This window comes from Schistocerca nitens, chromosome 2 (assembly GCF_023898315.1).
Source record: "Schistocerca nitens isolate TAMUIC-IGC-003100 chromosome 2, iqSchNite1.1, whole genome shotgun sequence".
NCBI lineage: Eukaryota > Metazoa > Arthropoda > Insecta > Orthoptera > Acrididae > Schistocerca > Schistocerca nitens.
In genome coordinates, this window is record NC_064615.1 from 355165384 (window position 1) to 355182435 (window position 17052).

Sequence of the window (17052 nt, forward strand, 5' to 3'; positions counted from 1 at the left end):
ACCATCAAGTGATGAATCATTCAATGCATTTTATAATACTTTCATGTCCATATTTGAGATGTGTTTTGCAAAAAAACTGACAAGAATTAATGTCATGCCAAGAAACAGCAGCCAGTGGATAACACCTGCTATCAGTGTATCCCGCCAAAAGATAAAACTTCTCAATCAACTGAGAAAAGACAACCAAGAAGATCACTTTACAGAATATGTTAAGACATATGAGAAAATTTATAAGAAAGTAATTAAAACAGCCAAGACAATGCACAATGACAAAGCAATCATAGGAACAGCAAACATGTCGAAACCAATATGGAATATAGTAAAAAAGGAAACAGACAAAAGTGTTAAAAAGCAAAATGACATTGTATTAAAAGATGATCATGGTGTGTTACTCAGAAATGGTACTCTAGCAAATTACATAAATGACTATTTCATAAACACTCCAGTCAATCTGAGTAAAAATTTTGCTAGTAATAGTAGTACCACAGTTCAAAGAGAGCAAAGTGGTGATTCAATATTGCTATGTCCCACAAATAAATTAGAAGTTCTTAAGATAGTAAAAACATTGAAGAATAAAATGTCCTCTGTAATTGATGAGGTACCAGGTACAGTCATAATTAAATGTGCTAGTGTCATAGCAGAACCACTCTCACACATCATAAACATATCATTAACAGAAGGGGCATTCCCACAAAGATTAAAAATTTCAAAAATAAAACTGCTGTATAAAAAGGGTAATATATATGAAGTAGGAAACTATAGACCAATAGCTTTGTTATTTATATTTTCAAAAATAGTAGAGACTGTCATGAAAAACATAATTACAAATTACCTCGAAAAATCCAATCTCTTGTCTGTAAACCATCATGGTTTTCACAAAGGCATGAATACAGAAACAGCAATTACCCAATTCATTGAAAACATTGTAATAGGACTTAACAGAAATAACAGTACAGTAGGAATAAACTTGGACTTGACACTGTATTTGATACTGTTGATCATGATATCTTGCTAGACAAACTAGAAGCTATAGGTATATAAGGAGTTGCCTTAAAATGGTTTCAGTCATATCTCCACAATAGAAAACAAGTACTAGAAAGTACCTCAGCAAACAATAAAAACCAAAGCATTGTGTACAGATCGGACATGCAGACTGTACCAATCAGAGTATCTCAGGGCAGCGTTCTAGGACCTCTCTTATTTTTATATATATTAATAATAGCAAGATCACAATCAGTGGTACACACATAACTTTGTTTGCTGATGACACAAATATTGTTGTAACAGACATAAATAGGGTATTGCCAACACTTGCAACCAGGGTTTTGGAATACATACAAAACTGGTTTGAACAGAACAGACTAACCTTAAATATTTCAAAAGTTAATTGTATACATTACAAGAATACAGAGTCTTATCATGATGTGAACCTCAAAATTCAAAATAAACAAATTGAAAGGGTAGCTGCCACAAAATTCTTAGGTGTGCAAATTGATGAAAATTTAGACTGGAAAGCCCACATTCTCTACCTCACTAACAAGTTAAGCTCTGCTTATTTTGCATCACACATAATTAGTACAGGGTGTAGTAGAGAGTGTAGCAGAACTGTCTACTTTGCTTACATCCATTCTGCTATCACCTATGGCCTAACCCTCTGGGGCCATAATAAGGGAAACATGAAAACCATCTTCACCTTACAAAAACAAGCTGTTAGAATAATTTCAAACAGTAAAAGGCTAACACCTTCCAAACAGTTATTTCATCACCTAAATATTATACCTTTACCATGCCTCTATAGAAAAAAAGTTTTGTTAATATAAAAATGCACATTGATAATTACAAAAACATCTCAGATCTTCACTCGTACAATACAAGAATGTGCAATGACATCCACATAAAAAGAGTAAACAAGGGTTTAACACAAGAACAAACCAACATACAGGTACTATTTTGTACAACAAACTTCAAACTCAGCTAAAAGAAATAAAAACATTATCTACATTCAAGAAAGCAATATTTAAATTTTTAATGACCAACTGCTATTGTAGTGTAAATGAATATCTGCAGTAACCTTGTAGCAAGTAACTACATTCATTTACTATATGTTAATGGTACCATAAATCAAATGTTAGCCACAGCCTCAATGATAATTTGTCTGACCAAAAGTGTTAAATCAATTATTTACTTGTAATGTATTTCATGTAAAAGGCCCTGAACAAAAGTGTTAAATCAATTATTTACTTGTAATGTATTTCATATAAAAAATCCTTCTCATACTTTTATATTATTATGGTAATCAAAGCTGTATTGCCCAAAAATATTGTCATGGGTACAATGAACTGTAATATTTTGTAGGAAACTGTACGCCCTTATCTTATTTTTGTTATACTATGTTCTTTGATGAAATCCATACAATGTACATTGTTGCTGGATGAACAAACTACTACTACTACTAATAATAATAATAATAATAATACCCTTCAAACTTCTGACTACCATATACTGTGCCAAGTGCTTCCAATTCTGATACACAGTAGTGTTTCTCATGTTCATGTGAAGTTCTACTGGCAAAGGCAATTGTTTTGTGGATGAATCATTCCCTGCTTTTACTACTAAAATACATCAACCCTCATTCTAAATAAACTTGAACTGTTCTCATGCTTCTAACTACCACCTGATTTCCGTTTTAATAAGTTTCTCTAAAATTCTTGAGAAACTTATACATAAGAGAAATGTAGAGCACCTGAACATCCACAAGGCAATTAGCCATTGCCAGTTCGGATTCCAAGCAGGCCTGTCAACTGATGATGCTATATTTTCATTTACCAATAATGTTTTAGAAGCACTGAACAGCAGATTAGCTTCAGATAGTATATTTTGTGATTTAACCAAGGCATTTGACTGTGTGAACCACAAAATCCTACTTTCAAAAGCTGTCTATTGTGGTTATAAGTGGCACAATGGGAATGTGGCTTCAATCTTACCTAACTGATAGAACGCAGAGCATATCACTTAATCATGGAGATGGTACAATAGCCTCATCTGGTTGGGGAATAATAAGTACAGGAGTGCCGCAAGGTTCTGTGCTGGGCCCTTTGCTCTTTCCTATTTTTATTAATGACCTTCCACACTGTACGAAAGTGCTACAAAATTTACAGTCTTTGCAGACAATACATCTCTTGTCGATGAAAAACACCTGACAGTGAAATTGCAACATCTGCCAACTTTGTGTTCAGCTACCTCTGTAAATGGCTCACGAGCAGTGGCCTGACATTAAATAAGTAAATAAAAAATAAATAAAAATAAACTCAGTGCATTCATTTCCAAGGGTCTCAGAAAGTGCAGAAGGACACAAGTCTAAGCTTTAATGATCAATATATACATCAAGTATATTCCTCTAAATTTTTAGGCCTCCACATCAACAATAAATTAAATTGGTTGTGCCATACTCTCAACTTATGCTCTATGTATTATGGCAGCGACTGCAAATACTGACGCTGTTAAGGTTGCGTATTCTGGCTACTTTCATTCTTTGTTGTCACATGGCATAGTGTTTTGGGGAAATCAATCAATGGCAAATAAAGTATTTGTCACTCAGAAAAGAGCAATCGAAATTTTAAGTGGATTGAGGAGAAATCATTCATGCAGAAATCTTTTTAAAACACACAATATATTAACACTGACCTCACAATATATCCTATCACTTATGTCCTTTTTAGTTAAGCTATAAAAGAAAGTGTGAAGCTGAATCATTGAGTGTGGAAAATCATTTTGAAGCAGCAGCTGTGCAGTTGAATGAAATACAGGGAAAAGTCATAGTCATAGCAATATACAGATCAACTACTGCTGATGCAGACATATTCTTTAACCAATTAGAAATATTGCTTAACATTCTGTTCACCGATAGAGCCTCTGTAGTTGTGTGTGGTGACTTCAATATTAATCTTATGAGTGAAAGTAGGCTAAAAGACCAGTTCCTAAATCTATTATGTAGTTTAAACCTGCTTCCACAATACACACACCCACAAGAATAAAAATTATACGGTCAGTCTTATTGATAATATGTTTTCAAATGTAGGACACACAGAAGTTGAAGTAGCAAATACTGATTTGTGATTATCAGACCACAATGCTCTTGTCCTCAAAATTCCTTCAAGGCCACTGAAAGAGAAAAAAACACACTTCATGTATAAAAGAAATTTTTCTACAGAAAACTGAGTAGAATTCATAAATATGCTAACTAATGAGGCTTGGGCAGAAGTACTATTCCTAACAAATACAAATGATGCATATAACACATTTTCTTCCATTTTCATGGGATATTTTGAAATGCAACAACTTCATTAAGCTTAAAATTTACAAACGAAGAAAAACCTGAATATCCAAAAACAGCTTGTAGGATGAGGATAGATCCAACAAATGAGGGTGAAGTGTTGAAAGTGATACAAATCTTGAAACCCAAAATGTTGGCTGGCATAGATAAGGTGCCTGTGTCAATCATAACAAGGACAGCACCACAAATTGCAAAACCCTTTGCACACATAGCCAATTTATCATTCAGTGAAGGAGCTTTTCTGTAAGGCTGAAAATTTCAAAAGTGAAGCCATTATTTAAAAATGGCAACAAGTATAAGGTAAAAAACTATCACCCAATATCTCTCCTCCAAGCATATTCTAAAATATTAGAAAAACTGATGAAGCACCCAATCAACAAATATCTAAATGACCATAATTTACTAAACAGAAATCAGCATGGCCTCCAAGCACATAAAAATACTGAAACAGCAGTAATGTGCTACACTGAACAAATAATCAAAAATCTAGAAAAAGATTATAGCGTAGTAGGAGTAAATTTAGACCTCTCCAAAGATTTTGACACTGTGAACCAGGACATTCTTTTAGAAAAATTGGAAGCATTGGGTATACATGGGATAGGAAAAAAATGGTTTGAATCATACCTAAAAAACAGAACACAGGTTGTAGGACTGACATCAACTTACACCAACCGCAAAATAAATTCAGTATCAGAGGCAAAAAATGTAGAAATAGGAGTACCACAAGGCAGCATCCTAGGGCCCATATTGTTTCTCGTCTATATAAATGATTTTCACACCTCAGATGATGCAGCCAAAGCTGATACTAGTGTGATAATAAGTGCACCAAAGAATTGCTACCAACAACTGCTGATAAAGTACTAAATTACATCCACTCTTGGTTCAATGCAAACAGGTTGACATTGAATGTAAACAAAACAAATTATACGCAGTTTGGGAAAAGATGTCAAAATGTAAATCTCAATCTGGTGTGGGGTGACAAAGCCTTAGACAGAGTGACATCCATAAAATTGCTGGGGATTTATGTGGATGAAAACTTAAATTTTAATGACCACATAATAAAACTTGCACAGAAACTTAATTCAGCCTGTTTTGCCCTCAGAATTATTGAAATGTTTGTACCTCAGAGGGTGCCAGAATGGCATATTTCAGCTATTTTCAAACTCTTGCCACATACGGAATAATATTTTGGGGTTCCACAACAGGGCGCCTAAAACAAACTTTTTTGTTGCAGAAGAGGGCCATCCGAATAATAACTCACAGTCATCCACAGACACACTTCAAACCCATACTCAAAAAACTTAGAATACTTACTATACCATCATTATACATATACAAATGTGTATTGTATGTCAGGACCCACATTGCAGATTTTCAGACAAATGCCGACTTTCATAACTACAATACCCGTAATAGCACAGCACTCCATAATCAGTGAACAAAAAGAACGAATACACAAAGGCATGTGAGCCAGATCAGTGCAAAACTGTACAACGCACTGCCAGTCAACATCAGGCAGTTAGATGATGATAAAAAATTTAAAACAGAATTTAAAAAATTTCTAGTAGAACAGTGTTTTTATTCTGTAAATGACTATGTAGGTCAATAAATTTTTTGTGATGATATTTATAAATGCAAAATGGAAAATACTCTATCTGTACCTAATCATTCATTACCTAATCATTCATTACATCTACATACTTAAAGCACAGCTGTTGTGTGATGTAAATATATACTTAAGCAGTATTGTGTATATAAGGACTTGCCGTTTAGGAAGGGCAAAACTAAAGCCTTATGAAAAACAGACTATGCATTTAAAATAACAAGCAGGGTTGTATATAGGCTATATTACTTTCATTGTATTATTATTAACTACATTGCATTATTTTGTTTTGTACTTTTTTATGTATATATTGTTAGTGTCCCATTTCTTTGAAATGGCTTACATGTACCCTTGACAACATCCATACAATATTTATTGTCAACGGATGGATAAATAAAATCAATAAATAAATAAACCTACCCACACACAAAACCAACAGTGACTATCATGACTATGACACAAGATCAAATCACGATTTGCATGCAGATTGAAAAAAATTTGAGCCTAGTACAAAAAGGTATGCACTACTCAAACAAAAAGATATTTAATGCACTGCCTATGGACATAAAAAATCTTACTAGTGTGATACCACAATTTAAAAGTAAATTAAAAGAATATCTTCTGGAACACTCTTTTTCCTCTCTTGACGAGTTCTCTGACATATACACTTCTATACTGTAAGTTGGATGTGGCACATTGACTTGTAATATTTTCTGTTACCAATTTGTAACTGAACATGACCTATGTCAGAATAACACTGTACTTCACTTCTAGAGAAGTTACAACTTAATATGGAATAATTGTACCCTATTATTGTATTGTTTCATACCTCTGTTTTACTTCAGGACGTGCCAAAGTTTGTAATTGTTAACATAGTTTGTTCCTTTACACATATTTCAATTTGTATCTGTTAGAATCTATAAGTTCTTATGTATAATTATGACTTGTTCCACATCCATACAATTCTCTTGTATACTGGATCTATGGAACATGATTAAATAAATAAAATAAATAAATAGATACAAAAAGATAAAGAAAAATCAGGATGATACAGTAAACTGCTGTTAATTATTTCACTTTTTAATTTTTGGAAAGTCTCTTCATATTCTTTACTCCAGGTCAACATGACATTTTTCTCCAACAAATTGCTAAAATATAACTTATTAAAATATTGATATGCTACAAATTTTTCATGAAGTCCAAATACCAAAACATTGGCTTTAATTTTTTGTTTTGTTTTTAGGAACAGAAAAGTCATAAACTGCTTTTAATTTCTCTGGGTTTTGTTGTAGTCCTTTGTCATTAATTATGTGGACTAAAAATGAACTACTTCTTCTTACAAACTATGATATACTTAATTTCAACTTCATTATACCCCCTTTGAACTTGTTTTAGTGCTTTGTTTAAAGATTTGCAGTAATCATGGCAACTGGAACTGACTATTAGCATACACATATACTGCTACTGTATCCAGTAATTCATTCCACAAAATTTCGTCAGTTACCCTGAAACACACACAAACAGATGTATTTAACCCAAAAGGTACCACGCAATACTGTTAACATTTTCCTTCATGTAAAAATGCTGTCCATAGTGTTGATGCCTTAGCTAAGTGCTAAATGGTATTACAGTAACATATGACACCACATGAAATAATGTATAACCATGAAATTTTTGTAAGCTTTAATCAATATTGGCATGTCTCTCACTTACTCTCTCTTTTTTTACTTAATTTAACTCCCTGGCATGTAACACCACTGTGACTTTTCCATTCTTCGTAGTGACTACTATTATGGCTTGTTATACCTGCTATTAGATATTTTAACTTCAACACTTGTAGTTAATTTGATACAGCATTTCATTGCCATTGACACTATACTCTTCTTCTTCTTCTTCTTCTTCTTCTTCTTCTGCTTGTTATTATTATTATTATTATTATTATTATTATTATTACTGTCAGTGAGTTCATTTTTACTGTGCCCATTCTGCAAACAGTTCCTCAAACGTGCCTAACCTGTGATTGATGGTCCTTCTTAGCAACACTTCTGGTGTGTTGGCATCTTGTGTTATTTTGGATTAACAAAAAGTTTGAAATGCTGGACACAACACTAATGTAGTTAATGACATTTTCACAGATCTGTTGGCGCATGATAACTAGTGTAAGTTGGCACTTTTGTAATCAAAAAAATTAGGGCTACAATAATAAGTAACTGAAGTTTGGAAATAATCACCAATTAAAAATTGAACCTTCTGGAAGAAGAAAATGTTAATTGTGAATAACTTTGGAAATATGTTTTTGGAAAAAGGAGCTGCCGGAGGTGGCGGTCATATGAGCATGAAGTTTGCTTGCTTGTGTGACTATGTGTGTGTTTCTTTTCTGCTGAAGTCTTTGGGTGAAAGCTAAATGTGTAACAGTCTTTTTATTCTCCCTGTCTGCAACTCAGTGTGACATCTTTACAATGAATAGCAATCTATCCTTTTCCAAATATTTTCACAGTATCTTAGTTGAAGGACTTTTTAAAATCTGTATATGAACATTTTATACCCATTTTTCTTAACTCCCTGTTTGTTTTTTAACCCTCAAGTGGGCATGCATACATATAAAGTGCACCATCCACAAATAACAGTGTCTTGCACCATTCCATTGTTGTTTTAGAGTTGCGAGCCCTTACCTATTCCTTCATTATTCCTTCAGCTAACACAGTCATATGTCCAAGTGAGCAGCAGTAATATACAATAAAAAATGGGCTAGGTGAGAAAAAATTTTTGATCCCCGCAAGAAAATTACCCAGATTCCAAGCTAGTGGCAGAATCTCACAATGAGGCACTTGTTTATGAGATAATTAGCAAGTGAATAATCATTTGGCTGTGATCTGATGCAACTACAGTGTGTACTGTTCTGAGGGGGTCATTACTCTGGGGTAACATTTTTACATGGCAAAAGAGTGATATAACAAAAGTTTATTTTATTATTGTGTAATTAAAAGTGATTTAGCTAGTATAATTTTACTTTATTTTATGGTTGTTTAATTAAACGAAGATTAAACTGTGATTTTGCTCATATATGTCTACCTTGGTAACATAAAGACAGCTATTCTCTACATGTGTACAAAGTATGCTGCTCACCCACTCATGTTATAAAAAACGGTGTGCCCAGTGGAAGATTAAACAAAGAATACACACATACTTTCATTCAGAACAAAGAATTTTATGGCTCTGAACAAGGCTGAATCTGGAAGGAAACAAAATAATAAATAACCTTTATACAAAAGGATTAAGTAATTTAATCCATTCCTATATAATATTTTTATAGTTTATTAATTTATCTCACAGGTTCTCTTAAATCGTAACTTCTATGTGGCCATACTGACAAAATTGATCAGGTATTGAAGGTCCAACAATAAGAATATACCTCCTGGAAGCTCAGCATTGAGTGTCTCTTTTTCGTATTCATAGATGTCCTGTCTTGGATAACTATAGCTAATATCTACACTTCATTCTTATTCATGTTGTTGTATTAGAATAACTTCTCATTCTATGTGCATTTTTAGCAAAGTAAATCTAATTAAAAATTCAGTTAAAAGCTATTTGCTCTTTTCTTTAATGTTCTTGTGAATTTTTCTGTATTAGTAAGGTATTAAAATTTTAATTTTAAAAATGAAGTTACCATGTTCGATATTCTGCAGGTTATCTTGGTAAACTAAGTTCCAGATTCAGGTACAAGACAGCAATTTGCACAGATGAGAGGGTACGCACAATGAATGAGATAATTTCTGGAATTCAGGTTATCAAGATGTATGCATGGGAGAATTCATTCACAAGATTAATTGCTGCTACACGAAAGTGAGTATGATTATATTCATCATATCCCTATTTTCACTTTAGAAATACACGTCTGGAGGGTGTAATATGAGGTATTATGAGTGTGTGTGTGTGTGTGTGTGTGTGTGTGTGTGTGTGTGTGTGTGTGTGTGTGTGTGTGTGTGCGTGATAGAGGGCTTATGCTCCATCTCTAATAACCTCATTGTTGATGGGACATTAAACCTCAGTCTTTCTTCCTTTATATCTTCCCCTATGAAGAATATGGATTTCTCAGAACAGCTATCACTGGAGTGTTCATACACCCTGACATTTTCCTTCATAATTGTTTCTTTATTCCAGCATGGCATAAGAATAACACTAACCGTTGTAGACACAGAAGTAATGAAGATAAGTTTTTGCTCCTCTCGTGTGGGAGTATCTGGTAACACAAAATATAGTAACACTATAAATGAAATTAATTTCTTCTAAAATTAAAAATGGTCAGATTGTTATAACCATAGGTACCTGTCATGTATTTATTGCCTGTATTTCACCAGTGAGTGTTCATGACAGTCGTAAGGGGTCCAATGTCATGCCTTGCAATGTCTTATAAACATGAAGTAGAAGGAGTCTGAAATATAGTGCAAAAAGATCACTTTTTATATACATAAAAATTATCTGCTTGCACATTCAGGAGATGCATATTTTGCCCTCGTTGCCTGTGAGAATGTCATAGGAATAAAAAATTGTACCAGACTTCTTACTGAAAAGACAGAGATACTTGAAAATATCAACTAATGGTTCAGGGCATGAATTATGATTAAATTTGGGCAAGACACAGTATATACAATTCAGTACTTCTCCTAGATTTCCTCAAGCTATAAAAAGAGAGCATTCAAATAATGATATTTAGGAAGTACATACTGTTAAGTTCTCAGAACAACAGTTATATACTTGTACTGCTTTTGAGAATTTTTGGAAGCTACTTTTGTCCTTTGCAAAATCTACAAGCAATTTGTAACAAATCAGCATTTGCAATTTAGTTACTGTACAGATCTTCTAACTAACAAATTGTGATACATCTAGTTTTCCCTTAAAGAGAAGTAGCCCTAAATATTAGCTGCATTTATCATAAATTAACTATGTATTTGAGTTTGCTAACCACTATAATTAACATCAAAAGATTTTAGGAAATTAGTAATTTTTACCACATGTTTTTGTGTTGCCTTAACAGAAATATTATTTTGTGTATCTGTTTCAATTCTTATAGAGAATTAGCAACTTTTTGGCTCAACAGATTAAAAGATAATCAGCAGGTATAATTTAGAGTTATTTGTTCACTGTATTGTAATACATTACACCAGCCAGACTGCAGCGTCACTTGAATGCTGTTCTCAAACACAAAATGAGTTAGTTGACATTCGTAAGCAGCTGGTAAGTGCCCTGACTACTGTCAAGTAATAGGCAGATACTGCAAATCAGTGTGTTGGAAGAGTTCCCGAGAGTTGTGTACCTGTGATACCTGTAAACGTCAAGTACAGTCCTCTCCAGTAAATCCTGTCTCCTCTGCAGAAAGTACAGGATCCGTCATTACCCATCTACTTAACTGCAAGAGGCATGTCAATGGTAGATATAGCCATACTGTACAGGATGGATGGCGACCAGGGAGGCCACATGGTGTTGTACTGATCCCACCTATCAAACAAGTTTGAGGTGCTGTCTTTCACTGACATGGAAACTGAATCAGTGGAACTCACTTCACCTGTTTTAGGGAAACCTCTTTTGTCCGATGTCAGGAGGAGGCAAACACAAAAGGATTGGAGTCTATTAATCATTGGCAATGCAAACATATGGCAAATGATGGTATCCCTTACGGAAATAGCAGCAAGGGTCAGGAAAGGACACCAGGTGCTCTCAATGTGTATGTCTGGGGGCCTCATTCAGCATGTTGAAGAGGCAGTCATTGAGGGAACAGGGTGCAGCCCACTGCAGATTGTGGAGCACATTAGACAAATTATGCCTGCCGTCTAGGCTCCGATGTCATACTTGGGTAATTCCAGAGACTGGCAGAGAAGGTTGACAAGACTAGTCTTGTGTGTGGAGTTCAAATGAAGCTCCCAATTTGCATCATTGTCCCCAGAACTGATTGTAGCCCTTTGGCTCTGAGTCAAGTGGAAGGACTTAACCAGAGTCTTTGAAGATTCTGTGACAGGTTAGGCTGCGACTTCCTGGACTTGCGCCATAGGGTTGAGAACTGTAGGGTATCCCTAAGTAGGTCAGGTGTGCAGTACACACCAGAGGCTTCTGCTCAGGTAGCTGACTGTGTATAGGGTGCTCACAAGATAACAATAGCTGTACGAAACGCAGAAGTATCAGTGTAAGATCAAAAGAAATGCCTTCCACAGGTGAGAGTATTAAAATCCTAAGGTATACCGCCAAAGCATTCACAACAAAATTCCAGAGTTTGAAGCACTCATGAAAAGCAGTGAAGCTCACATAATACTAGGTACAGAAAGCTGGTTGAAAACCAAGATTGATAGCAATGAGATTTTTTGGGAAAATTTAAGTATATATTGAAAGGACAGGCAAATGGTAAATGGAGGTGGTGTATTTGTCATAGTAGATGAGAAAGTCAAATCCACCAAGAAAGAAACTGAAGTTGTATATGAGATTGTTTGGCCAAGACTCAGTATCAGGAGTGGATGTAAAATGATAACTGGATCCTTCCACCCACTCATCAGACTCTCCTCCTGATGTAACCAAAAGTTTTAGAGAAAACCTCAGCGCACTTACATTCATACTATGATCATTTGCTGGAGACTTTAATCATCCAACAATCAATTGGGAAAATTACAGTTTTGTTAGTCGTGGGCTTGATAAGATATCCTGTGAAACTGTGAAAACTTCTCTGAAAACTACCTACAACATAGATCGGAACCCCACTCATGAAGGAAATATATTGGATCTAATGGCAACAAATAGACTTAACCTCTTTGAGGATGTTCACATCGAAACTGGTAGCACTGACCATGATGCGGTTGTGGCAACAATGATTACCTAAGTAGAAAGGACAACTAAAACAAGCAGTAGCATGTAGAGGAACTTTGGCTCAAGCTTAAACGAATAGTTGGCCACACACAGGATAGATATTTACCCAGTAGAACAGTTCATAATTGGAGAAAATCTCCATGGTATACAGTCACTGTAAAGAAACGTCTATTGAAATAGAGATGACTGCATAACAGATGATAAACAAAGTGTAGGGCTATAGATAGCGAGTTGCTGAATAAAATGCATTTGGCTGTCAGGAGAGCAATGCATGATGCCTTCAATGACTACCGTAGCAGAGTATTGTCAATTGACATTTCACAAAATCCAAAGAAATTTTGATTGTATGTAAAAGCTGTTAGTGGCAGCAAAGTTAGTGTCCAGTCCCTAGTGAATGAGACAGGAACTGAAATTGAGGCTAGCAAAGCAAAAGCTAAAATGGGTAACTTTGTTTTCAAACATTCCTTTACAAATGAAGGCCTGAGAAAATTGCCCCAGTTTAATCCTTAACCCAATGAAAAGATGAATGAAATAAGTATTAGTATCAGTTTCATTGAGAAAAGGCTGAAATTGTTAAAGCTGAACAAAGCTTCAGGCCCCGATTGATTCCCTGTCATATTCTGTTCTGAATTTGTGTCTCAGTTAGCCCCTATTCTGACTATAATCTATCATAGTTCACTCGAACAAAAAACTGTACCCAGTTTCTGACGCTGCTCACTTGCTTTGTTTCTTCATTTGTTGTCCTCAGTGTTGATGTACTGTGTTGCTACACTGGCTGAAAAATGGGTTGTGGGAGTGCAACTAATGTCTACTTTGAATGATGTAGCCGACAGATGCAGAATTGTGTTTCACAGTCTCTTACTTTCACTGTTCACAAATCACCAATAATACACAGCTATGGCCAGTGCACTATAGTTTAACTTTCGATAAGCCTCATTAATAGTTTTCATGTGAACATCCACATTCTGAAACTTCCTGGCAGATTAAAACTGTGTGCCGGACCAAGACTCGAATTCGGGACCTTTGCCTTTCGCCGGCAAGTGCTCTACCAACTGAGCTACCCAAGCATGACTCACGGCCCATCCTCACAGCTTTACTTCTGCCAGTACCTCGTCTCCTACCTTCCAAACTTAACAGAAGCTCTCCTGTGAAACTTGCAGAACTAGCACTCCTGAAAGAAAGGATATTGCAGAGACATGGCTTAGCCACAGCCTGGGGAATGTTTCCAGAATGAGATTTTCACTCTGCAGTGGAGTGTGCACTGATATGAAACTTTGTGGCAGATTAAAACTGTGTGCCAGACCGAGACTCGAACTCGGGACCTTTGCCTTTTGCGGGCAAGTGCTCTACCAACTGAGCTACCCAAGCACGACTCACGGCCCATCCTCACAGCTTTACTTCTGCCAGTACCTCGTCTCCTACCTTCCAAACTTAACAGAAGCGCTTCTGCGATCCTTTCAGAACTAGCACTCCTGAAAGAAAGGATATTAACTCATTAAATTAACTAGATGCATCAAAAATTGTTCCTTTTTAACAATTTCTTCTACTACAAGTGTTAGGCCTAATTATTTGTTTAAATCATGAAATTAACAAATATCATTACACAAACAATACTTTTGACAAAAGTGTTAATTACTTTTGAATTAATTAAGGACTGGTTTTGCTAACATGTTTTCAAATGGAGTCAAATAGATCCTTTGAGAATACTATTATTTGTTCCTCACAATGTTTATAATTAGTACAGAATTTTCATTTGTTTATATATCAACAATAGAATTTAAGTTATGGAACAATTCCTGATTTTGACCTATGATAAAAGATACTAACTAGTAATAGCCAAAATAAATTAGAAAATCAATTAGGTACTTAAAACTAAGCACACAATTAGATCTGGTGTTACATTCTTAAAGACTAAGGGCTGACCTTTCTCTTTTATGAAGATACAGATTACACTCACGTATGTTAATCGTAATTAGTTAGACATGAAAAAGTGAATTTTAAGGAGTCAGATGGCAAAACAAGAGGGGAAATAAAAATATCCCTGCTTGCTTCATCACAAGTTCTTGGAAAAAGGAACAGGTCACACCCATCTGCAAGAAGGGTAGCAGAAGTGGTCCACAAAACTATAGTCCAATATCCTTGACATCAATTTATTGTATAATCTTAGAACATATTCTGAGCTCAAACATAATGATGGATCTTGAACAGAATGACCTCAATGGCAACCAGCATTGGTTTCAGAAACATTGATCATGTGAAACGCAACTCATACTTTTCTCATCTGACATATCGAAAGCTTTCAGTCAAGGCAACCAGGTAGATGAAGTGTTTCTTGATTTCCAAGAAGTATTTGACTCTGTACCTGACCTAAGCTTATTGTCAAAAGTATAGTCATATAAGGTATCAAGTGAAATTTGTGACTGGATTGAGGACTTTCTGGTAGGGAGGACACAGCATGTTATCTTTGATGGGGAGTAATCAGCAGATGTAGAAGTAACTTTGGATGTGCCCCAGGGAAGTATGTTGGGACCCTTGCTGTTCATGTTATTCATTAATGACCTTGCAGACAATGTTAATAGTAAAATCAGACTTTCTACAGATAATGCAGTTGTAGATAGTGAAGTAATGTGTGAGAGAAGCTGCATAAATATTCAGTCATACCTTGATAAGATTTCAAAGTGGTGCAGAGTTTGGCAATTTCCTCTAAATGTTCAGAAATGTAAAATTTTGCACTTCACAAAATGAAAAAATGTAGACTCTATTACTGTAACATTAGTGTGTCACTATTGGAATAGGCCAGCTCATGCAAAGGCCTGGGTGTAACACTTTGTGGGGATATGAAATGTAATGATCACATAGGTTCAAATGTGGGTAAAGCAGGTGGTAGACTTCGGTTTATTGGTAGAACACTGGGGAAGTGCAGTCAGTGTACAAAGGAGATTGCTCATAAATCACTTGTGCGACTGGTTCTAGAAAGTTGCTCAGGTGTGTGGGACCTGTACCAGATATGACTAACAGCAGATATTCAACATATGCAGAGGAAGGTAGCACAAATCACCACCCACCAAGCATGTCGTATTCCAGCCCTGTCACAAAATAATCCTAACCTAACAAAGGCTGGGGCACTTGTGAAAGCAGCCATGTCATATACCAGCTTTGCTGCAGTCATTGCACAGCTTTTTATATGGGTATGACCATCAACCAGCTGTCGACAAGGATAAATTGCCACTGCCAAACTGTGGCCAAGAGCAAAGCAGATCAGCCACTGGCAAAACATGCAGCTGAACATAAAATGCTTGATTTCAATGGCTGCTTCACAGCGTGGGCCATCTGGATCCTCCCTTCTACCTCCAGCTTTTGTGAACTGTGCAGATGGGAGTCATCCTTACAACACATTCTTCACTCTTGAAATTATTGCATCCTCAACCTATGGCAACCTGCTGTCCCCACACCCTCCACCCAATAGTTTCTGCCTCCTCTAGCTCATCACCTCCTCCATTTTCTCACCTCCCACCCTCTTTGTGTCCCACACTCTGCCAATGCAATCACATCCATCTTTTTACATTGCCCTCTCCTCTCCTTTCTTTTTTGCTCCCCCCCCCCCCCCCCCCCTTTTCAAATCTCTAGGGGAGAAAAGATACATCAAACACCTTAAGGTAAAACACCACATCAACATGGGAACAATCATCTAGCAGTTAGCGAGCACATGTATAGGGTATTGTTGGCTGCACAATGCAGCATTTGGGTGGAAGTGCAGAAGGTGCTACAAGATGATATCAATCAACTCTCAGAGAATCCCTGGTCCTCTCCTGTGGTCCTTGTGAAGAAGAAGGATGGAACATGGCATTTCTGTGTTGACTAACAATGACCAAAAAAAAAAATAATGAAGAAAGGTTAATGCAGCACATTGGTGACAACCCGGACTGCTTGAAAGGAGCAAAGTAGTTTTCACCTGTGGGCATGGAGACAAGCTACAGGCAAATCTAGGATGATGAGGCTGACCAGGAAAAGATGACCTTCACAACATCTGATGGCCTCTAGGAGTTCACGTTTACACTGTTTGGACTATGTAACACTCCAGCTAACTTAGAACTTATGATGGACAACCTGCTGGATGACATTGTTGGCTTTTTGATGACATTTGAAGGCCATCTAAACTAACTGATAACTGTGTTGAATCGCGTTCAGATTGCAGGCCTCTGCAAGAATCCAAAAAAGTTTCACACAAGAAGTAAAAATCTTGTGGCACTTAGCGAATGGAAATGAA

At 35.9% G+C, this 17052-nt stretch overlaps 1 protein-coding gene across 3 annotated transcripts in view; it reads left to right on the plus strand.

The window, feature by feature from the left end:
- Positions 1-17052, plus strand: part of LOC126236178 (probable multidrug resistance-associated protein lethal(2)03659) — a 417284-nt gene that overhangs the window by 150194 nt on the left and 250038 nt on the right. For all 3 annotated transcript variants that reach the window (XM_049945275.1, XM_049945276.1, XM_049945277.1), the window contains one exon: positions 9623-9779. In XM_049945275.1, the coding sequence (XP_049801232.1) occupies positions 9623-9779 (157 nt within the window). The remainder of the gene's footprint in view (positions 1-9622; positions 9780-17052) is intronic.